The following is a 25,848-nucleotide window of genomic DNA, read 5'->3' on the forward strand; positions in this document are numbered from 1 at the left end:
CCCCCCCTTCCCGAATTTTCTTTAAAAAAAATATTTTTTTGCGAAGCATGACCCGATATTCCCAAAAAAATTCTCACCAGTCTACACACCGGTACTCAATTTTCTGCACATGCGCACATTGTTTTGTAACCCCACCCCCCATAAACGTAGCTCGCCAGTCTAGACCCCCCCCCCCACCCCCTTGCTAACATTATTTCACACGCGCCTGCATTGGCAAAAACAGAAAAAGAAAAAAAAAAAACGAATTTTAAAAAACACCCTAAATAATAATACATGTAATAATAATACAAATAAAATGAAGTTTTTGTTAGCCGCTTGTGACAGACGTCACGTAGGCAAGCCACATGCACATTTATTTGTCGATTTCACTTCTTTTCTCTCAAAACCGCAATACCCCCCTCCCCACCCCCCACCCCAGACACATGCAGTGACGCTCCTTTTCCTTTATACTTTTCCTTTTTCAGCTGTCTACAAGGGTTGTCGGTCAGTTAAATTACATCATGTGTTTTGGTTTTAAAATTTAGAGTGAATGATTTAAAGATGCCAATCGGAATATATCAATAACAGAAGTTTTAGGATAATAATTTAATAATTCTGCTTTTAAAACGTATGTCAACGCTGCGGCATACAAGTTGTTGTTTTGTTTTTTGTTTTGTTTTTTAAATTAAATTAAATTTATAACATATCGGCAGTTAACAACAACCGACAGATAAAGGTCACAGATTCGCAGCAAAGTGACCGGTGCGAATTTGCAGAATCGCAGCAAGTTGTTACTGGTGTGGAACAAAATAGTCTGATAGCCAATTTGGTTTTAAACATCCGTCCCTCAAACCAACCCCCTCCCCATTTTTTTTTTTTTTTTTATTCGGTGGCACATCGAAAAGTCAAACAGATCAAACTGATCCCCATCATATATAATGAATTCTTCCACAGCTGACGCAAGTTGCACGTGAGTCAGTTTCACAATTTATTTATTTTTAAAAATTGGTGTGTCACTTTTATGACTTGAAGCTGTTAATAACAATGTGCATGTAGACATGGTCAGTATAATCATAATGAACAGTTCTACGCGTTGGATGAAGTGCAAACGTAATTCTTGTTGAAATAAATATTTTACAAAATTGCCAATCCGCCGATCGGCGAATGCTTGAAAACTTTTTTTTTTCCAAGACCGCCGAAACCGCCGAGCCGACCGCCGAGCCGATCTCCGATATTGCCACTATGGTTGGTTCGTGTACATGTCATAGTCTAATGCTGACATTCTTCAGATACACACATAAACCAGGCTATTGGTTTTCAAAGTGTCGTGTGTTGCTCCATATGCTGTGACCAGTCAAGCGTTGTTAATCCTTGGCCACATTTATTTCAATATTGCCCGAACAGAACGGCACATTATCAGCTACTCAATAATATCACGTTTTTAATGCAACATACACAGGGCTTCTACAATTGTTATAAAAATCAACTAGCCATGAGATGAGTGATTAACATTTTTTTACTAGCCATGATTAAAATTTAACTAGCCCTATTTTTAAGTAAATACAATTTTACAAATAGGAATAATTTGATGTGTCACCTCAAGGAGATATTTCTTAGAAACCCTTAGATTTAAGGGAAGGATATTCACATTTACAAAATAGACTTCAATGCAATATTTTACAAAAAACAATTGACTAGCCATCGGGCATGGTGATAGTCGTTATTTACTAGCCCAACATTGAATATCACTAGCCATGGCAGTTGGGTTACCATAATCTAGAAGCCCTACATACAACTGTGTTGTTTAAAGTTTATTACCGGTAGTAGTATTTTATTTCAGTATATTACGATTAGAACAGAGTGTAAAACTTGGAATTTTTCCAACTGAACGCGGAAACTGGCAAAACTTTCAGAAATGTACCCATAAATATTCACTTTGCCTATTTTTATCAAACTTCTCCCCTTTCTTCTGGGAAGGGAGAAGTCACTTCTCCTACTTTTCAATTCTAGATTAGTGCCTGCATTTAGCTAAAGCACAATTTCATATTGCTGTTACAAATACCAATTTCCAAGTGATGGCATACCACATCACACACAATTGTTAGCATTTACTAACAAAAATAACCAATAACTTCAAAACAAGGTCACTCTACAACATTAAAATCATATCACTGTGTACTTCTCTTAAATGGTACACTTTTACACGATATGTCTGTATGACAACTAAAATAAGTGTCATTACATTTACATGTATAAGCAAGATTTTTTTTGTTTAAAGACACCACTAGAGCACTTTGATTTATTAATCATTGGCTATTGGGTGTCAACCATTTGGTAATTTTGAAATGAAGTCCTAGAGAGGAAACAAGCTACATTTTTCCATTTGTAGCAAGTGATCTTTTATTTGTATAATCCCACAGACAGGATAACATATACCACCGGTGCACTGGCTGGAATGTGAAATAAGCCCAATGGGCCCACCGACCGGAATTGATCTCAAACCGACCGCACATCAGTCGAGTATTTTACCATTCAGCTATGTACACTGCCCCTGTATATACAAGAATGATGACAGCCAGTAAGTTAATAAAATCATCAGTTCTACAGTATTCTGCAGCACCAGAAACAGCATCACGTGTAGAATCTATCAGTTGTCTCCCCAGCCTTGGCAAGTACCAGTCCATCGTGCCAGTAGATATTTTACAATGTTCTTTCTATTTTCACACCATTATACAAATATTTTTTTCGACCAGTCAATCCATATAAAAGAATGACTTGTTACACCGAGCATCATTACAATGATATTTACACCATCTGACAGAAAAATAGAGTATTTGAAAACATTAATATCTTGTCTTATAATGGAATTCATCTTTCAACAGCAGTAGTTCTAATTTAGAACATACATGTATATTCAAATTGCCACTAAAGATGATGCCCCACAATATGAGTGCCTCGAATGAGAATACCCACGAGTATAACCAATTGCATGGCAACTGATGAAATTGTAATTCATGTATTTGTCTGGTCAGTGCTATACTCATACAAGGCACTCATATCATGTCTGTAGGGTGGTATTTAGCTCAGTAGGTTGAGTGCTCGCTTGAGGTCCTTGCATCGCAGGATCAAACCACCTCAGTGGATCCATTTAACTGACAGGGTTTTTTCTCATTCCAGCCAGTGTACCACAGCTGGTCAAAGGCTGTGGTATGTGCTTTCCTGTCTATCAGAAAATGTGTATAAAAGATCTCTTGCTGCATCAGGAAAAAATGTAGCAGGTTTCCTCTGAAGACTACGTGTCAGAATTACCAAATGTTTGACATCCAATAGCCAATGATTAATTCATTAATGTGCTCTAGTGGTGTCCAAGGCTGAAAATTCAGATGTTGATTCCAAAGAAAGTAGTCCACGGGAATCCCCTGATTCTAAACATTTTCAGAAAAGAACTTTATCAACAGTGTTAGTATATAAAATTATGTGTCATATGCTGTATATGGATTAGTGTATATAAAACAACCCTTACTATTTACTGGAAAGAATAATCAATTTGTCAGTAACAGTGTATCCATTACCACATAGAACTGTGTTTTGACGTATGATATATTTCTCCATGGAAACATCTTTTGACGTGTAAACGCATTTCCATGCAGATGTCTCTTGACGTGTAAGCGCATTTCCATGCAGACGTCTTTTGACGAGTACGGAAAAAAACGATTATAACTAAGGTAATATTCGGTAAAAACCGACATATTTTTCCTAAGTTCAAGTTCAAGGTCTAATGGAAATTTCCCACAAGCCAGGTCATGACCATTTATAAATAAAAACAGGTTATATCCGGTTTTTAACAACACATGTAGCAACATTTTACAAATTGTTTACCATGGAAGAAAACAGCGAAGAAAGTGATGGAGAGTCATTATTTGAGGGTTTTGATGAGAGTGAAGTAGGGGATGATATTTCTGACATTGATGTTGGAAATACATCAGTAAGTGATATTGAATCAAGTGACGATGAACTGTCCGATGACGCTGATGACGGTGACCTGAACTGGACCTATCAATTTGACAACACTTTCATGGTGAACGATTTTCATGAAGAAACTGGACTTCAACTGCCTGAAAATTTTGATGTAAATACTGCTTCGCCGTTAGACTATTTTTACATGTTATTTCCTATGACATTACTTGTTAATATTGTTGACCACACAAACAACTACGCAATTTGGAAAATGGCCCAATCTGGCGAAAATGAACCAAAGTGGATAGCAACCACCGTTGAAGAAGTGGCCGCATATCTCAGACTGAACATCTTTATGGGGATCGATTCCAAGCCACATTACAACATGTACTGGTCAACAGATGAATTTATTGGAAATGCTGGTTTAAAAAAAAACAATGAAGTGCAAATCGTTATGAAAAACGCAGTATTTTCATGTGGCAGACCGACAAAGTGAACCAGAATGCAGATCTCCAAACTATGACCGGCTATTCAAAATTAGACCCATCATGGACACTGTGAAAGAAACATTTTATAAGTACTACAAACCATACAGGGAGATGGCTATTGATGAGGGAATTATAAAATTTGCAGGAAAAAACTTCATGAAACAGTACATGCCAGCTGAACTAGTGAAACGAGGAGTAAAAGTGTGGATGAGATGTGAATCCAAAGCCTCGCACCTCACGAAGTTTAACTTATACTTGGGCAAATCAGACAAGACTTACGAAAATGGCCTGGGACACGGAGTTGTAACTGAACTAAATTATGATCTACGAGGAAAACATCACCACATATATTTCGACAACTTTTTCACCAGTGTCAAACTGCTAAAAGATCTGTTGAAAGACGGTATATATTCTTGTGGAACTGTTAGACAAAACCAGCGACACTTTCTGGATGAACTGAAATGTGTGAAAAAAATGTAACCTGGAGACAGCAAAATTATGCAATCAGCTTCGAAGAGAAACATTACAGCTGTTATTTGGCAAGTGAGTGTGCTGAGTAGCTCGAGTCTACCACAAGACATCCTACAAGCAGGCAGGAGGATTGGAAACACCCAGGTACAGCTCAACCAGCCACATTCTGTACACAGCTACAACAAGTACATGAACAGCGTAGACAAACTCGACCAGTATCGCTTGAAGTATGATGTTTTGAGGGAAAGCAAACAGTGGTGGAAGTACTTGTTCTTCTTTCTGGTGAACTGTGCCATTGTGAAGGCATATATTCTGTACAGTTTGTCGTCAAAAAGAAGAACACAACACAAGCAATTCACGCACTTGGACTTCAGGAGGGAGCTTGCCAGGGCCCTGGTTGGAGGCTTCACTTCAAGAAAGAGAAGTGCCATGTGTGACATTCAGGACGTTCCCGTTGCTAATGCAAATGTGAGATTGCATCGCAACACACACATGGGCAAAGCACGCCAGTGCAAAGTTCACAGCAAAAGTGGAAATTAAGCGCAAAGAAACTGTTTATGGGTGTGAACTGTGTGGGGTTCATTTGTGTAAGGAGGGGTGCCATGCAAAATTCCATAACACTCAATGATATTCAAAGGACAAACTTGTAAATAGAACATAACATTTTTATTATAATTCTTTTTCATACAGTGGAGCACTTCTCATTGTTTTGTGACCTTCTGTTGTGACCTGAAACTTATAATAACCAAATACATGTATGACAATGTAAGTAACATTTTAAAAATATTTAATCTTTTCTCTAGGATGTATATATAAAAAGTTATAACTAATTTCCTTTGTTGTGTGGTGTTAAATTATTTGATAATTGACAAATTGTCTTGTGGAGATGCTGCCTGCAGGGCCTTAGTAGGTCATGGTGCTTATAATAGCAGCCAGCAGACAATAGGGCTCTATGTGGTAATGAGTTAAACAAAAAAACAAAACAATGTTTTTGTTTTTTTACTAACAGATTTTTTTTAGTTCCGTTTTTCTTTACAGTTGATTTTTTAGGTGTCTTACCAGCCCCAAGTTCAGTCAGCAAATGTTTCGCTAACATTTGCGAACTAATTGATTGGTTTTACTGTGAAGCACATAAACCAGTTTAGCAGTCGTTTTGCTGCTCAGACTGGTTGAACGCAGCCCAGGTTACTTTCGAAGATTGCTTATTCGTAAACAGCGCATGGGATACTTTTACCGATGTATTTTGCGCATTGGTTCAATGTTTGTATGGATATTATTGAAGTACATTTCCGCTACTGACAAAAAGATTTGATTAAAAAGAGCAGGTAATTCAATGGTAAAGGAACATAATATCAGCAAAATGTTTGATGTATTACTAAATTTGGCACACTAGTGTCTATTGTTATTATGTAAGAACCTAACAAACGTGTTCCTTTCGGTTCTCTTCATTGGCAATTTGGTTCATACAAATGGACCAACCACCGCTTGACTCCTTTATGTTTCGAACATGCGCGGATTCAAATGTATGCTATGCTTTTGAAGCCAGTTTAAACTGAATCTTGATAACCTGACTATTTTTTTTATTTTTTTATTTTTTTATTCTGTAACGTTTTACTCACTGATTATTCAATTTAATAAATTTGTGGAAATATTTCACGCGAATCCAAATAGATTCTGATGTTTTATGCTTGCGCGAATCCTGGCATGAATCGGATTCGGAGATTCACATGATTTTTAGCCCTGGTGTCGTTCAACAAAACAAACTTTCCTTTTCATATTGTGTGGCATTGCGGTAAGAGCACTTCTTTATAACGACAAAACAAAACATTCAAGAATGATCAACATATCAGAGAAGCTGTTTAAACATCTTTGGTGACGCAAGCTGGTGATGTACAGGTATGAATGTACATAGGTGGCTATTAGATTATCTTGACCTCACAGTCGCGAGTATCACACGACATCCAAGTTGTCAGTGTCTATAGAGCCAGCACGGGGTACTGTTTTAAGAATTAATTACCAGTGATTAATGATCTGTTATGCAATTTGTGACAGTTCAAAGACAAAAGCCAACGATCAATGATTGTTTTTAACAAGATGAATGTATTTCTCCATTATAGGGACAGACCTTAGTTTCAACTCATAAAAATTAACACTACGTTTAGTTAATCTATAAACCTGTAACACATTTGGATAAAGTTACAACTGAGTGAAACACGAGTCCGTGATTTTGAAATGGTGAAATACCCTCTAAAAATAGACTAAAACCAGAGTCCATAACAGTAACTTCTCAGACACGTGCGGTTTTTAAAATATGAGAAATGCATTTTGTGATATTAAAAACACAAGGATGACCAAAAACACTTTGAATGTACGGAAATTAATAATCTTAAACAATACAATCTAAGTAAAGTATGATTTCAGTTATCAAAAACAGCTCTAATAGTAAAAACAAATATGCCGTAGTGTTTAAAAACTAGGGTATGTCCCTTTAATTAATAGTAGTGTACTGCAGTTCTGTGTGTGATACCACTGGCATGACTGAGTGACTGCAGTTCTGTGTGTGATACCATTGGCATGACTGAGTGACTGCAGTTCTCTGTGTGTGATACCATTGGCATGACTGAGTGACTGCAGTTCTGTGTGTGATACCATTGGCATGACTGAGTGACTGCAGTTCTGTGTGTGATACCATTGGCATGACTGAGTGACTGCAGTTCTGTGTGTGTGATACCATTGGCATGACTGAGTGACTGCAGTTCTGTGTGTGATACCACTGGCATGACTGAGTGACTGCAGTTCTGTGTGTGATACCACTGGCATGACTGAGTGACTGCAGTTCTCTGTGTGTGATACCACTGGCATGACTGAGTGACTGCAGTTCTGTGTGTGATACCACTGGCATGACTGAGTGACTGCAGTTCTGTGTGTGTGATACCACTGGCATGCCTGAGTGACTGCAGTTCTGTGTGTGATACCACTGGCATGACTGAGTGACTGCAGTTCTGTGTGTGATACCACTGGCATGACTGAGTGACTGCAGTTGTGTGTGTGATACCATTGGCATGCCTGAGTGACTGCAGTTCTGTGTGTGATACCGCTGGCATGACTGAGTGACTGCAGTTGTGTGTGTGATACCGCTGGCATGACTGAGTGACTGCAGTTGTGTGTGTGATACCGCTGGCATGACTGAGTGACTGCAGTTGTGTGTGTGATACCACTGGCATGACTGAGTGACTGCAGTTCTGTGTGTGATACCACTGGCATGACTGAGTGACTGCAGTTGTGTGTGTGATACCATTGGCATGACTGAGTGACTGCAGTTCGATACCATTGGCATGACTGAGTGACTGCAGTTGTGTGTGTGATACCATTGGATTGACTGAGTGACTGCAGGTGTAATCATGTTGTATTTGAAACATCATTTACTGTGTAGTTGTTACCAGGTTTTAAGAAAATAAAAACAAATAAAAAACAACACTTTTTGGACATAGTATTTGTTTTGGATATGTTGGTGTAATATAGGCTTAACACATGATTAACACAGGGCCAATGTTACCATAATGAAATAAAAATTTCATTATTAACACAGGGTCAATGTTACTTTAATACAGTGAAACCCCACCTAACAACCACTCCGGTATTAAAACCACTCTGCTATTAAGACCACTTTTTCAAAGAATGGAATATTTCCTTATTATTTTATAGGTAAAACTACCCCAGTATTAAGATCACCCCGCTATTGCAGATTACGGCCAGTAAAATCAGTCCCATTGGTTGTTTGCAGACCCAGTCAAAGCAACCATATTATGGTAGAAAATTTCAGCATTTTCATTTACACAAGTATTGAAAAGTCACATATCTAATGGTTGGTTTGTTCTCGCTGATTGTTAACAAATGACAGGTAATACAGTCAAAGAGTAATCATGTTAGTTTAATCTGTGAGCATATCTAAATCAAAAAAGGATACCAGTACTTTCAGTTTCGGGAAAACATTGTCACCTAGTTAATATTAATGAGCAATGTAACGTGTGACACGCACCTGCACACATTCCGATCACAGCTAATTAAACACAATTGTAAAGAAACACACTGACCATACAAATGATGTAACTTATTATGCGATGCATCACAACAATTACTTTTAATGTCCAGCCCAGAACGTTGAAGAATAGTTCCTCATAGAAAGAAACAGAAAATGGATGATCTAAGATCCTTAACCGGAATAATACCCGGGACCAAACTCATTATCTGCCTAGTATAGGACAGATTTCTTCAAGGACATGGGTCAGTTATTTTAAAGAAGTGACAATGAATCAGGAAACACACATAAACGAGAGAAAATTGGGTTTAGTACCTCATCTCCATAATACAGATTTGTTATTTATTTATTATGTTAATGCTGTTAATGACATGTCTTCATTATTCATTCTCAACAAATATTCACTGCCTACAAGACTCATTGCTGTTTTATAGTACAGTGAAACCTCTCAAAACCAGACCCTCTATAAACGGGAATTCCCTCAAAAGTGGACATTTTCTGTGTCCTCCTTTTATATGTCTGTACAGAAGCGAACCTCTTTAAACCGGATACCTCTTATAACCGTACATTTTACAGGAGTTTCACTGTACATTGTTTAACTAAACTGCTCAAAATGAGACAAACTATTGGTTTTTAATAACTAACAGTGCAATAGTGTGTGACCTAGAATGGAGACAAAATTATTAAAAGACAATTCAAATGGCAGAATGGTGGTTCATAAGGAGAAACATAAAATGGATTATCAAAGCTATAGGTGCTTGATCAAATTAGATCCAGGAGAGCAAACCAACTCATTATCAGCCATGCAGCTTGGGATAGGTTTGTTCAAGGACATGAGTCAATTCTTTTAAAGAAGTGACAATGAATCAGGAAGTAAGAAAACAACAAAGCAAACTGGGTTTAGTACCTAATCTCCACAACAATAATTATTATTTAGTATTTCTTTTATTTCTTTTTATTGCTGGTATTCTTTCCACAGTGAAAGCTCTTAATCTAGTCATAATATCTATTTATATATCAATTAAAAAAACACTATTTTTGTAGTTTAATTAACAAGATGTTTCTATCCCGATCAAAGCATCTCCCCACTCTGCCTCTTATGCAGTTTAGGGAAATAAACTTCTCTTTCTGTATGTCTTGGGGTCAATGGTGTTCTGTTATGCCAATTGCCCTGAAAAATATCATGAGTAATGCCCCTTATCGAAAGTTAATCCATACATGTGACGTCACACTATTGTTCTAGGTGTAGATTATTTTTCAAGAATCAACAACTGTGAAACAATGCAATTTGAACTTTTTATGAGTTTGGGACAGGGATTCGAACGTACTACCAACAGAACTTGTACATTGTAAACAAGTACAACGCATTAGCCCACGAGGCCAAAAATCTGCATCATCAAATAAACATGTAATTTAAGCCTTATAACCCTGATACTAGTGATTGTAATATATTCTGGCCGAACACAATGAAGATTGTCGGAAACTAAATCGGAAATCAGAGGTTACACGTTTAGCACATTTAGCTTAATGCCAGCTATCTATTGCTGAGGTTTTCTTGACCGTATCGTTCTGGTTAGGTCCGAAAGGATCTTACCATTTTGAGTTATTAGTTTTGTAAATATTCTTTGCCATTTTAACTAATATTTTCATTAAAAAAAAAAGATCAAACAGAAGTTAATTTAGCAGTCACATAATTTTTTAAAATGAATAATGGAGTAAGTTGGAGAATACATGGTTAACTGTCGATTCTTGAAAAATAATCAATGAGCCCATAGGGGTTTGTGGGTTATTTTTCAAGAATCGACAGTTAACTGTGTATTCTCCATTACTTCCGTTACTAGTGTTAGAAAAATGATTAAATGCAGTTTTCAGTGTTTAAATCACCAGCATGACCATTTACATACGAAGTGGATATAGCATGTCATGAATTGAAGACTGTTTGTTTTTTTAGATTGCAGTCCATGAACTGTTGACAAAATGATAGAGTTGTGGCAGTCTAAATGAGATGACAGAAATATTTCTCCCCAAATATCATAAAGTGATATAGATTATGTCTTTACTGGAAACCCTTTTAAACAAGAGTACCGGTGAGGTACATGATATGCCCGTCAGGAGTTTGTTGGAAAACCATAGATATTAATGAATATGCTATGGGTATGATTCAATTCTAATTATATGAATATAGACAAATTATTTGATTAATTTGTATCACAGTGACCTAGTAATTGTATGTGACACACCACCATCCAAAGGTGTTCCTACATATGTGAGGTTTGATGGTCCTGTATGCATCTGTATGCAAGATATGATCCAGACATGGATTTACTGTTATATGCAGTAGACCATGAAAAGTAGGTCACAGTGACCTAGTAATAGTATGCGACACACCGCCATCCCATGCTGTTCCTACATGTGAGGTTTGATGATCCTGTATGCATCTGTATGCAAGATATGGTCTGTACAAAGATTTACTGTTATGTGCAGTAGACCATGAAAAGTAGGTTACAGTGACCTGGTAATAGTATGCAACACACCACCATTCCAATTGGTTCCTACATCTGAGTTTGATGGTCCTGTGTGCAAGATATGGTTAGGAAAAGGATTTACTGTTATGTGCAGTAGACCGTGAAATGTAAGTCACAGTGACCTAGTATACGACACACCGCCATCCCAAGTTGTTCCCAAGAGTTTGAAATATAATTTGTTTCATCTTTACCACTATTCATACATGTTCTGTAATTACGTAATTTTCTATGTTCAAAGATTGGGGAAAACATGTCATACTTTTAAATTATCCCTCCATATAAGCATTTCTAAAAAGATACATGTATATGGATCCTTGAATGAAAAGTAGCAAAGAAAAATTGAATTAAAAATAATTTAGCATATTTTTTTCACAGCATATATGTACTATGATTCCTCCCCTCACCATGCATTTAAACATTTTAAAATTCAGGTGGAATAAAAGCATGAATGGATGGATGGATGGATGGATGGATGAATTAACAAATCTTGGACATGAAGCAAAGCATCAGCTTTTGTATGTCAAACTAAAGTACAAATAATGAAATTCATTTCTTAGATTCACGTACATTAATTTTGTTTATCTAAAACAAGCCTTGTTGAGTGTCAGAAAAACAAAACAAAAAACACAGCCATACCTAGCTGAAGAACAGTGATTTCCCTGTCTAAAAGACACAAGTGATTGATTATCAATGTAACTTGATGGCGATGAAACCAGGTAATAAAAATCCTTTGACAATGTTGGAAACACAAAGCCCACATGTCCTCTTCAGTCATCGATTACAGACATAATAATCAATTACTAGTAACAACCATTGACACCAACCAATCAATTTCAAGCCGAATCAATCTCAATACATCTCTTGAGAAATACAGATGATGATGTCTAAATCAAAACCTTATGGGACAGGCTGAACTAAACCAGAAATCGACAAATGCACTAGTGACAAACAAAATAATTTTGTGTGCATTTTTTTTTTTTGGTGTGTGTTTTAATTTATTTGTTTTGTCTGGTTTTTCGGGTTTTTGGGGGATCGTAATTAAAACATTGTATCAGCAGAGATGAAAGTGGTTTATAAAAATAAATCCTGACTGGCACATAACCGTCTCCCAATTAAAAAGAAAAAGAAATCAGACGTCAAAAGGTGTTATCTGATGCATTCCGGATTATTCTTGCAAATTATTTTTACCTGAAACCAGATATCCATGAGCCTAAACAGTCAGTTGAGGAAATTGTTGACCCCACCAACCATACTCATGGAGTGAATAGCATCCATATTTCTGCCGAGTCAGAATGACCAAATTCATGATTTTATTGCTCAATAGGTCAAGGAAGCTCCCACCAAATTCAGTTAGAAATAGTCTTAGACCAATACTTGTTAAGGAATTACAGTTTAAATGCAATTCATCTACACAACTCTAGTATTAATAACTGACTCCTCCACAGGCACAAAACCAGAACCCAACATTAATAAAATTCACAACTTTGATAAACCATTTGATGACTTTTGCATACTGGTTATAGCATTTCTGGAAGTAGACAAAAAGTATATCTTTTTTAATTGGTTTCATTGCCCCTTTTGGGCCCTGCCCTCCTCCTCCCCTTGGGGTTCTCAATGATCAAATACACAAATTGATTTCTCCATTTGCCAAGGTTTGACATTTATTGAAAAAAATATTTTTCAAAATTGGCTTATTTTGTTCTCTTTTTGAACTCTGGCTCTCATGTCTCTGACAGAGGGAGTGTGTCAGAATGATAAATTCACAAATTTGTTTCTCCATGAGCCAAGGAAGCTTGTCACATCGCAAAATGTGGCTGGAATTGGTCAAGTAGTTTTGGAGAAGAAGTCCAAAAAATTAAAAGTGTATGCATGATGCATAACGATGGACGAAAACAGATTGCATTAACAGGTCACTTGAGACTTCGGCTCAGGTCACCTAAAAATATAATGTAAAATAGAACACACTGTCCAGTACATGTAACTCTTCAACATTTGGTCTATTCTTACAAGTGGGTACAACATCCATTCTGATTGTTGCCCTCTAACAACAACCTTTCAAAATGTTGAAGCTGATCTGTCGACTTCTACATTGTTCATCTCTTGAGCAATTAAGACACATAACCATACCCCCGTTTACAACACTTCAAATGTTTTCCTAACATATTTAAAAATTTTGTTTTTCGTAAACAACTGGTAAATGAATATTCAACTTCATCTACTGTTTCTTCTTTGCATAACAGTGGTTCTTCGAGGCAGTACTATCATTTGGATATCAGTCGATGTGTGAAAATCTAGTTTTTGCAATCAGTAACTTGGCAATTTTCGAAACTACTAAGAAGCTGTACAATGTTCTAAAATGGCGGTCACCATTCAGAATGCAGGCAAATCATCAGCCAAAACTAGAAAGGCAAATCATATTGTTTTGGACGGAGAAGATGGAAAATTTGAGACAAACAGAAAACCTTGAAACATTCTACAGATGATTAAAAATTCAGAATTCCAGATACAGTAAGTCCAGAAATCTTTCATCTCTGCCTCAGTCTCCAGAGAATTCCATATAATTGCTTTTGATAAACACAATAATTACCTTGCTACGGATGATCCAAACAGTGTCCGTATGTTGTCAACGTAGGATGAATTCTGTGGTGTACGAACATCAGCCATGCTTTCTCCCTGCTGTAAAAGGAAAAAGAATGTATGATTAACAATACCTTTGAACAAGTTTTAATCAACCCTGAACAACAATTGCAATTAACCATGGCAATTGGCATGCAAGGGCAGTGTAAACTGTCCGGCTATGGAATTTAATAAATGAATTTCATTCATGTTTATAATTTAGCCTCACATATACCAATAATAAATAACCGACAGGGTTTATTTTTGAAAAAATATTTCCATAATGTTATAGGTTAAAATACACTGTCCCCATTTAAAATTGCAAAAGTGACCTACATGTATCACAAGAGTTCCAAAGAGAAGGAAATTATCATGATGACCTCATTTGACATACTTGGTGATTGTAGGTTGTCATTTTTGTTTGAACATACTAGTATGCATTTGATCTCATTGGATTTTTACAGGACAAATATTAAAAGCCCATTCCATCATGTTATAACTGAAAGTTCAAAGATACAAGTAAATGTATTATGTTCAGACATAATGTTCCAGCTAGTAATCCACAACTGGTGTAACAAAGGCTGTAGTATGTACTATCCTGCCTGTGGGATGGTGCATATAAAAGATCCATTGCTGCTAATCGAAAAGAGTAGCCCATGAAGTGGAGACAGTGGGTTTCCTCTCTCAATATATGTGTGGTCCTTATAACCATATGTCTGACGTCATATAACTGTAAATAAAATGTGTTGAGTGTGTCGTTAAATAAAATATTTCCTTCTTTCCTTATACTATAGCAAGTAACCAATTTACAAATTAGCACAACATGATTGATATAATAGTACATGAGCCAGAGGGGTTGGTCGGTACCATCTAGGGGGACGAATGCTCATAGTGATTTTTGTTAAGGCCTACATCCCTAGGGATGGAAAATGTATGATAGCATTGCAGGACTCGCAGCTTAATTTCTGTGTGTATCTACCTGTTTTGTGACCTTAACCCCATTTTCACAACAGTTATATTTTTACAGAATTATATTAAAAGAATTGTTAAATATTTGTCAGGGCATTTAAGAACACAAAATTTGGAGGATTGGGAGATAATGGATTGGAAAATACAGATATATTACTAATATTGATATCCTTTGAGGATTATAACACTTTTTTGTAACATTACAAAATACAACAATTTACAGAGTTTTATTTTTCAATAGAAATGAAGAGTTTTCAGCATTTTTTATGCTTTACAGTTACACAGATGCATTGCTTAGCCTTCTACAAGCATCTCATGTGGGAATTGCACTTTAGGGCTATTAAGTTAGTGATTCCATGGTGTTCTGCTTTGACAAGCTGTATTATGGCACATACACACCGACCTATTAAGCACAAAACCTATCTTCCAATTGAGCACCCTGATATGTTTGAAGCCTTTCAGATTAGCAGCATTTTTTATCAGATGTATGGCAACCATATTTGTGGATACATTCCTAAAAACCAATAAATTAAAGTGAACAAAGATGCCCGGACTCTAGAGGTCACAACAGGGTTAAGGCTAAATTCTGCTGCTAAAAAGATACATGTACAGCAGAACATCAATCAATGTGTTATCATAAAGAGTTTCCAAAGTCAAACGTTTAAAGGGATTATGACTATATTCCATAGTACTGGTAGTAAGCCTCATTCAGTGTTGATTAAATGCATTTGTGGAGAACATCTGTATTGCATAGGCAGTTTCAGTGGATACTTACTGCCTTTGACTTGATGAAGAACAATGTTATGTAGCCTTCAGTGGTGAGCGACTATATATACTCTTCAAAAAAAGAAACACAAAAGGGTACAAATGGGTTATAACTCCGATTTTATGTTTCCTACCGGTTCATGCTTTGTGAATATAAGGTCATTGCATGTCCCAAACACATTCCCACGGTTACATTCGATAAAACGCAGCTACTGTACAATAAAGTTCCAAAATGTGAATATTCGCAAAAACGCAGCCACGTGCAAACCATGTCACCACTGCACGTGCGTTGTCTGCACGTGCAACATGAACACCGACAGTATAAAAGTGCAGGGTGTTCGCTTGCCTGGCCTCTGTATCTGGCCGACAGTTGACAATCCAGGACATGCCACGTCTCGGTGAACCGCAGAGAAACAATGTCATCGGCCGACTAGACGCAGGCGAATCCAGAACGGCCGTTGCCAGGGCATTCCATGTGTCCCCAAGCACCATCTCCAGACTGTGGGACCGTTACCAGCAACATGGATCAACACGTGACCTCCCTAGATCCGGTCGACCACGGGTCAATACCCCCGGGCAGGACCGCTACATCCGGGTACGCCACCTTCGGGAACGATTGACTACTGCCACCTCCACAGCCGCAGCAATACCAGGTTTGCGCAGGATATCCAACCAGACCGTACGGAACCGCCTACGTGAGGTAGAAATTCGTGCCAGACGTCCAGTTCGAGGTGTCATCTTAACACCACAACACCGTCGACTCCGACTGCAGTGGTGCCAGATTCATCGACAATGGCCTCAACTGCGATGGAGACAGGTGTGGTTCAGTGACGAGTCCCGATTTCTGCTCCGACGTCATGATAGAAGATGTCGCGTGTATAGGCGTCGTGGTGAACGTTATGCGGCAAACTGCGTGCAGGAAGTGGACAGATTCGGCGGGGGTAGTGTCATGGTGTGGGCAGCCATCTCACACACTGGCAGAACTGACCTGGTCCACGTGCAGGGCAACCTGAATGCACAGGGCTACAATGACCAGATCCTCCGGCCACACATCGTTCCAGTTATGGCCAACGCCAACGCAGTGTTCCAACATGACAACACCAGGCCTCACACAGCACGTCTCACAACGGCTTTCCTACAGAACAACAACATTAATGTCCTTCCTTGGCCATCGATATCACCGGATTTGAACCTAATTGAGCATCTATGGGACGAGTTGGACCGACACCTCCGACAGCGACAACCACAGCCCCAGACCCTGCCCGAGCTGGCAGCAGCCTTGCAGGCCGAGTGGGCCACCATCCCCCGGGACGTCATCCGTACTCTGGTTGCTTCAATGGGCAGGCGGTGCCAGGCAGTTGTCAACACACGCGGAGGCCACACCCGGTATTGACTCCAGATGACCTTGACCTTGGTGGTGTGTCCTATCACTTACTCACAATGGACTAGAGTGAATTGTGAACAATCCTGCAACATTTGGTAATTATCGGACTCACCATTCAATAATTAAATCAATTCTCCAAATGTTACGACAATGTGGTTTTGCGTTTCTTCTTTTGAAGAGTATATAACAATAAATCTCATAACAAAATCAGAACACGAAAAGCTGAAACATCAGCCAATTGTGACAAAAAATGAATTGAAAACCAATCACTGTTTTCGTGCATCACTGAGCTGGCACAAAGCATAATTTCCAGATATCCTTTAAGTTTCATTGGTACCTCTATAATGGGCCTCTTTGCAGATGAATTTGACATGAGCAGATAGTCTAACAGAAACAGAACTATTGTTGATGGGATTGACTGGGTCCAGGTAGTAAACAGTTTTTAGAGTGCGAGTGCGAGCTCATATACCACAAGAGTTTCGAGCATGTCCGTCCCGGGGCCCGTCTCTGGATAGCCAGTGACTTTGAGGTTTGAGGTGGGCAGAATTTGGAATACAAATTTAGTAGTTAGGTCAAAGACCAAAAGGAAAATGAGCTACAAAAATTTAACTCCAAACAATAAAATTAGAGTGCTCAACCGAAAAGGTTTTAAGGTGATTTGAGCAATTTAGACGGGCTGCCAAAATAAACTGCATCGGACTGTTTACCGAAAAATAAACATAAAATTTTGAATTGTGGCCGAAATGTTTTAAGTCCAACTAAGCCCAAAAAAGGAGGTGCCTGTCCTAAGAGAGGGTGCAGAGCGAAACTCATGGCGAGTTGATGGGATGATCGGCTCGGAACCTCGGGAAGAAGTGGAGCAGGTCGATGTAACACTCTCCCCGAAGTAGTGCTGAGTATTCTTCTGGAAGTATCAGCTTGATAATCCGATGGATGATTGGATTATCCATGTCTGTCTTCAGCAAGCCTTGCCGGTACATCCCGTTCCGCTCCACAGTCAGGTAGAAGGTGCAACTTTCCTCGACTAGTACCACCCTTGACCAGATGGTGTTGGTCTCCAGCTCTTTGGGACGAAGGGGCCTGGTAGTTGAGAGGTCGCAGTGAACTCCCCCCTTCACACACTCGTGGTACCTTCCTCTTCTTGGCATTACGCTCCGTAGCAGCTGTCGCAACAACTTCTGCCGGTGGACTGGTTGGTGTGGACATCACTCTTCCGGACTCCATCGGTGCTGGTGCTGCAGGGGGAGGGACCATCACTGCCAGTTTAGCCGACAGCATTAGCCCCCCCCCCTTTGCCACTTTTGGCGTCTGCTGCTTCCGAGTAGTGGGGGGCGGTGACGCAGAAGGGACTGTCACTGGCAGTTGAGCTGCCAGTTTTGATCCCCCCTGAACCGCCCCTGCCGGTCTTGTCTTCTGTAAAGCCGAATGGACTGCCCCTGGTGGTTGAGCCGCCTGGTTTGGTCCCCCCTGAACTGCCGTGGGACGCTGTCTCCTCCTACTTCCCAATCTCTTCTGTCTATTGTCACCATAATAAAGGGTGACAACAGCTGTGCTCCCATTGTGTTCAATGCGATACTAGGCCAAACGGCGAAGCTCACGCAACACTCCCGGGGGGGGGGGGGGGGGGGGGGAAGGAAGAGGGAGGAAGAGAAACCTTGACATTTTCTAAACACAACTGCATTGTAGCACAGGAACCTTTAATGGGTTTATATTAGAAAATAATAACAAATTTATTAACAAATATGTTTTTTTAAAGCCATGCTCATGTTAATAACTTCATCAGTTAAATAGGTTAATTTATTCAGACAAGCCCATCCAGGGCCTGGCCTCTGACATCGCTAGGGGGCAGTTACAGGACAGAAGGAAACCATAATTGACATAACTATCAGTTAGTCAAATCCGCTAGCCCGACACCCATGGCTAGTGGTTTTTAAGTTCGAACTAGTGAGAAACCCTCCCCCTCTTCTTATCACTCTATCATGTGCTTTTTTTCCTTTTTCTTTTTCTCTCGGCTGAAATGTCATTTAATAAATTTGATCGTGACGTTTGTCATTGAATAATATCAACAACGTAATCAGTATATAATAATAATCCACTTGAATTAGCTCTGCAAACTGCAGTAACATGCAATCTCTACATCTTCACAGTTACAGCATGCATTATTTACTTTTCCCTTTCAAGTTTCTGGCACAGGAAATAAAGTCTAATGACATGCATGTTTTGATTGGTTGGACACGTTGCGTGGTAGTTAATCTCGCACATATGTTTTAGGCTAAGAACTTGGAAACCACCAATCGCGATGACAAGTTAATGTCAATCAAGTAAACCCAGTCATGCTTTGAATTTCAGTGTTTGTTTTATTTACCTTGTTTACTTTATTGTTTTCTAAGTTAACACTTTGCTTACATGTTGTTATCGGCAACCAGAAAAACTATTTACTTTAATGGTAACTGCACATGCAATGACTGAGCTTGGCCTGTTATGTGTAGAGGTTTGGATAATGCATCACAGCTGATAATAACTTTTTTTTGTTCATCAATTAACAATGGATTAGATGTTCGCCGTTATATTCTTTTGATATCGGTCTGACACGGGATGATGCCCTGTATTTGAGCAATTGGCATCACCGTTCCTGGCGACATAAATAGTAGACCCTAAATGCATTACCAAATACACTGAACCATCTATGACCATGTGTCACACTGTCGTACCCTCATTTAAATTTAATATTTTGATAGTGGGTTTAGATACCAAGCATGAGTTTGCTCAATTGTTTTTTTTTTCCGGCAAAAACGGCACAATGACGACAAAAAGATGTAGATGTTTTTTGCCACAATGGAAGCAATCGTGGCCATGGCTAGACTATTCAGAAGACCAGGATTGAGTGTGTGAAAGGTACACGTCATGTAAATGGACACAATCAGCCTGTTGTGGATTCCTGTGCAAGGTGGCTCTGTGGACGAGTTGGTGGAACTTGATTAGTAACTTTTGGACAAATTTCATGACAGTTTATATTTTTGTGTATTTTATGCTCTTGCTTGTATGTTACAACATGATTTAAGTGTTGTTACAAAAATTATATAAAAATCCAGTTATAATTGATCAGGAATTTGGGCTAGTGCTTTATCTTGGTGGGCTAGTGTTTTTCACAAACCCACTAGCCCTGTGGCTAGTGACTTTTCAAAATATTTGTCATACTCTGTAAAATAAACTTAGAAAGAAAGACTGTAACCAGGAATATGTGATGCAATTCAATGAATACAATGTAGGCTGTGTGTAATGAACACACCCTCGAGACCATTTAAGTGAAATGAGCAGGATTAGTGTAATGAAGCAGCTGTTCACAAAAAGACATCACACTGGTATTATAATCTGTCATCGTTGTTACCGAAGGAGTTTCAAAATACAGTAATGTCTCTAAGACGGTATTATCACTGGGTGCTGGATCAAACATATCTAACTTTAGAATAGTCAGAGCCTAATCCTGTAAGCCTATTCTGTTCTTAGGTGCTATAGCTGACTGCCTTATGCAATGTTTATGTCAGTATTGGAAAGTAATAATGCTCAGGACGGTATTAAACTTCGACTATTTGGTGCAAACAAAAGGGCTATTGTTAGACACTTGTCTAGACAGCCAGACAATTGTCTAGATAGATAATCTTGTTTAGACAGCCAGATACTTGTCTAGACAGCCAGACACTTGTCTAGACAGCCAGACATTTGTCTAAACAGCCAGACACTTGTCTAGATAAATAATCATCTAGACAGCAAGACAGTTCCAACCAGTGCACCACAACTAGTATGTGCTTTCCTGTCTGTGGGAAAGTGCATATAAAACATTGCTTACTGCATTAGCAAAAATTAAGCAGGTTTTCTCTGATGACTATGTATCAGAATTACCAAATGTTTGACATCCAATAGCCGATCAATGTGCTCTAGTGGTGTTGTTCAACAAAAAAACGTTTAACTTGTCTAGTCAGCCAGACAGTTGTCTTGACAGATAATCTTGTCTAGACAGCCAAAAGCTTTTCTAGACAACCATACATTTTTGTCTAGACAGATAGACAGTTGTCTAGACAGACACACAGTTGTCTAGATAGACAGACAGTTGTCTAGACAGAGACACAGTTGTCTAGACAGACAGACAGTTGTCTAGATAGACAGACAGTTAGCTAGATAGACAGTTGTCTAGACAGACACAGTTGTCTAGACAGACAGACAGTTGTCTAGATAGACAGATAGTTGTCTAGACAGAGACACAGTTGTCTAAACAGACACAGTTGTCTAGACAGAAATTCTTGTCTAGACAGCCAGACAGGAACCAGCTTGAACAAAATAAGCTAATATGGGATGTATATTAATAGTATCATGACAAATACCATAACCATGCAGTCAAGGAGTACTCACTGGAATGGGAAAACACCAACAGGTCCACTAAGAGTGATCATTTCTGTAACCCAGTGCACCTCAATAAGTGAAATGCTTTATCACTGAGTTACATGTCCCATGTCTTGCCAGTGGGTTCATTTTTTACCAATTACATGTAAGTTCAAAGACTTGCCCATCCCTCGAAATTCATGATGGCATTTCAGCAGTGCCAGTGCTAAAATCTGTTTCAATGAAATTAGATTTTTGTTATTATTGAGGTATTTACTAACATGGACCATCCCATGATGATCTGAATTTTTAATGCTGCTTGTCTGATAATCAATTGTTAATATAATAACTAATATACATGCATATAATATACCATATGTCAAAGTCCAATAGCCGATGATTAATAAGTTAATGTGCTCTAGTGGTGTTGTCGTGTTACACAGAAAATAAAAGTTTTATCTTTTTTGTTCTTGATTTATCAGCTTAAAATAAAAAAGTGTCAAGGTTTCATGTAATTAAATAGTTTAATTAATTTAATGTGTATATAAATTATTATTTCTGTGATTTTCCTGTCTTTTAATTTCTAGTCCCTAATTTCAAGCATTGAAAACTTTTTTTTTATTGACCCGTTTATAAGTCAACCCAAAAAACATTACCAGTAAATATAAAAGTATTTCTTAGGATGTTGTCTTAGCATGTGCGATCAGTTCTTTTTCCCCATGACACATTTCATAATCAAAACTGATATAATGCCAAAAAACTAAAATTATAAAACTTAAAATATAAAATGAACACATTTGAGTATAAACACTGGGATAATTCAACAATAAAAACTTCACCATAATGCTAATATTTTCAGGTGTAATTTTCTGATCCCCTTATAGGGTGTATACTACTAAATCAAATCCCATAGACGACAATAGTAACATATGTGGCTAAAACTCCTACCTGCAACGTATCAACCGACATAAATGCCACGGATATAAATACTACCACCCCTTACACTTAAAGTGAATCAGAAAAAAATGGGGGTCAAGCTGCTCGTTTCTGAGATAACGGGTAGCGTCTATGACTACCCTAGTTTCGCACAAAATTCGAGTACTTTTTTTTACAGGTACCCCATACATGTTTCAAGTACAAGGCTACTTGACACAATGGTACTAGATGAAATAAAATTGCACATTTTTTTTACCCAGATGAAACTATTATTTTTTACAACCAACACACTCACATTTATAACCAATCACAGGACTTGTGGTGTTCACTTCCCTATCAAAAGTTGGGTGCACCTCCAACTTTGACCCAGCCGGAAGTTATTTGGTTTAGTACTACCTATAGGTCAACCCCTTAGTTTTTCATAATATTTTGATGAAAAACATTTGACTTATTGGTGAAGATATACGGTATGTATTTTTGTGTGAATGTACCATATATATTGTGAAGCCCCACTAAACCGGACACCCTAGGGACCAAGTAAAATATCCGGTTTTAACAAGTATCCGGTTTAGAAAGGTTAAGTTCTATACAGATTTTGACAGTGAAACATGTCTGCTTTGGGGGAGAATTCCAGTTTACAGAGGGTCCATTTTTGAGAGGTTTTACTGTATATGAAAAGTAATCTCAAGATACATTGCACAGACATGTGCAGACAAGCATGATTAAACACTTCATGTAGTAAACTCACAATCGTTTGATGATGTGATAAAGAGCAGCCAGTAATAAAGGATATAATGCAGCTTATACATACATGAATAATCAATAAATGGAAAACAAAATCAATGCAAACTGGTTAAGTTTAATAGATGAGTCTGAAGGAATAACCTGGCCTCCTATTTATTTAACAAGACAAGACATTTTATTCCTAGTGGTCAGCCTTAGTCAAGAAAAAAAGTCACCACATTGGTTTTAAAAAATTGCAACTTTCAGAATTTTGTAGCCACTTTAATGTTTAAATTACTTTAAGAAATTTTTTTGTCAAACAGGTCTTTTTATATGCATTACATCAAATACATGGCAGATATATAAATATTTTAAGCACATTCATCTCAAAACTATTACTGGCAAGCCTCGTCCCAGGTCGAAATTTTCACCACCTCGAGTGTACTTTTTCTATCCTATATGACCACATATGATGGAGTCTTATATTCTTTGTTACTGAATACCTAAAACTGAGCTCGTAAGTATATATGTTTTATTAAAAACAAAATCACCACAGACATTAGCCACATTGATTATTTAGTGACCAACAGTCCGAGTACTGCATTCCATTTATTTTCATATTTTTATCAAATTAAGGTTTAAGCACAATGTCCTGGATACACACCTCAGCTATTTGAGCTATCAGAGGTATCAGAGATTTAATGGTTAGGTGGTAGTGGTTAGTGAAAGGAAGGAAATCTTTTATTTAACAACATACTCAACACATTTTTATTTACGATTATATGGCGTTGGACCACACAGATATTGACAAAGGAAACCAGCTGTCGCCACTTCATGGGCTACTCTTTTCGAATAGCAGCAAGGGATCTTTTATATGCACCATCCCACAGACAGGATAGTACATACCACGGCCTTTGTGGTGCACTGGCTGGAACGAGAGAGAAGTCAGTTTAGTGGCTTTACACCTACCCACTGAGACATAAAAGCTCGCTCTGAATGGGAGCTAATGCTGGAATGTGAACCCAGTACCTACCAGCCTTAAGTACAATAGCTGAACCACTACAACACTAACTGACTGTTTAACATACACACCCGCTCCCCAAAAAACAAAATACATCAGCATTTGTGTGTCAAACAAGAAGAAGTTTGTTTTGTTTAACGACACCGTAAAGATTAATTAATCAATGACTACTGGATGAGTAACATTTGGTAATTCTGACTGGTAGTCATCAGAAGAAACCCGCTAAATTTTGCTAATGCAGCAAGGGATCTTTTATATGCACTTTCTCACAGACAGGAAAGCACATGCCATGGCCTTTGACCGGTTGGGGTGCAATGGTTGGAATGAAAAACAACCCAACAATCCTGCGACGCAAGCACCTCAAACGAGCACTCAACTGACTGACTAACCACTACAACACCAACTGATTGTTTAACATACAGCTACCCTGCCCTGCCCCCCCCCCCCCCCCCCCCCCCCCCCCAAGTACTAAACAATACATCAGCATTTGTGTATCAAACAGGGGCAGGACATAGCCCAGTGGTAAAGCATTTGCTTGATGCGCAGTCAGTCTAGGATTGATCCCTGTCGGTAGTCCCACTGGGTTATTTCTCGTTCTAGCCAGTACTCCACAACTGGTGTAACAAAGGCTGTGGTATGTACTATCCTGTCTGTGGGATGGTGCATATAAAAGATCCCTTGCTGCTAATCGAAAAGAGTAGCCCTCTTTCAATATATGTGTGGTCATTAACCATATGTCTGACACCATATAACTGTAAATAAAATGTGTTGAGTATGTCATTAAATAAAACATTTCCTTTCTTGTGTGTCAAACAAAGATAAGTACAAGATGAAGTGATGACAAAATCAATACAAAAGTTAAATAATAACGGTAATTAATAATTATGAGAATCCCACACTGACTATACCAATATATAATATAATATATATCATTTATGTTTATTAAGAAAAATTAAAATTTTAAAAGTTTGAACATTATACAGCTGCCAAGCAACCTAGCAGTCTAAATTATAACACGTTTTATGTGGTCTGTTGCCAGATCTGTAGTTTGCACTAGCATAGACGAGGTGTTTTTTGTAACATTCAATTTAGTCTGTTAATTTTCGACTGATAGAACACTCGCCAGACTCACACATTGGTGTTATTTGGGTCTAAGTTGATATTTTAAAAAATAATATCAAGTTAAATAGGGGAGATATTGCCAGTTGTTTTGATCAGTCGACATTATAACCAATGATGTAGAAGTTTGGATAGTAGTAGTGTCAACATACTGTACATGTAAGCTGTAGATACTGTATTAATTTCTTACAATAAATGAAAATGTATAAAAATAGTACAGCGTAGCTAATAAATACAGTACTTTTCAACAAAAGAAGAAAGAAAAAGATTATTACTTCACCTAACAGAACCTTTACTTGTCTGCCTTTTTAAGAAAAGTACTTGGGATAAAAAAATTCATTTGCAAATTATTGAGTAGTGGAGTGCTCCATGGAGCCGAAATATAAACATTTTCCTATTTTATTAAAAAATAATCCACCTTGAGAAAGAAATATGTGAAGATAGAGGAAAGGATAAACTTCTTTTATATTTTTAATTAA

At 38.0% G+C, this 25,848-nt stretch overlaps 1 protein-coding gene across 1 annotated transcript in view; it reads right to left on the reverse strand.

Moving 5' to 3' along the window:
* The window catches only part of LOC121382358 (DNA mismatch repair protein Mlh1-like), a 273,672-nt gene that overhangs the window by 199,118 nt on the left and 48,706 nt on the right, over positions 1–25,848 (reverse strand). The window contains exon 8 of the mRNA XM_041511944.1: positions 14,047–14,135. Within this exon, the coding sequence (XP_041367878.1) occupies positions 14,047–14,135 (89 nt within the window). The remainder of the gene's footprint in view (positions 1–14,046; positions 14,136–25,848) is intronic.

The sequence above is a fragment of the Gigantopelta aegis genome, chromosome 9, assembly GCF_016097555.1.
Source record: "Gigantopelta aegis isolate Gae_Host chromosome 9, Gae_host_genome, whole genome shotgun sequence".
NCBI lineage: Eukaryota > Metazoa > Mollusca > Gastropoda > Neomphalida > Peltospiridae > Gigantopelta > Gigantopelta aegis.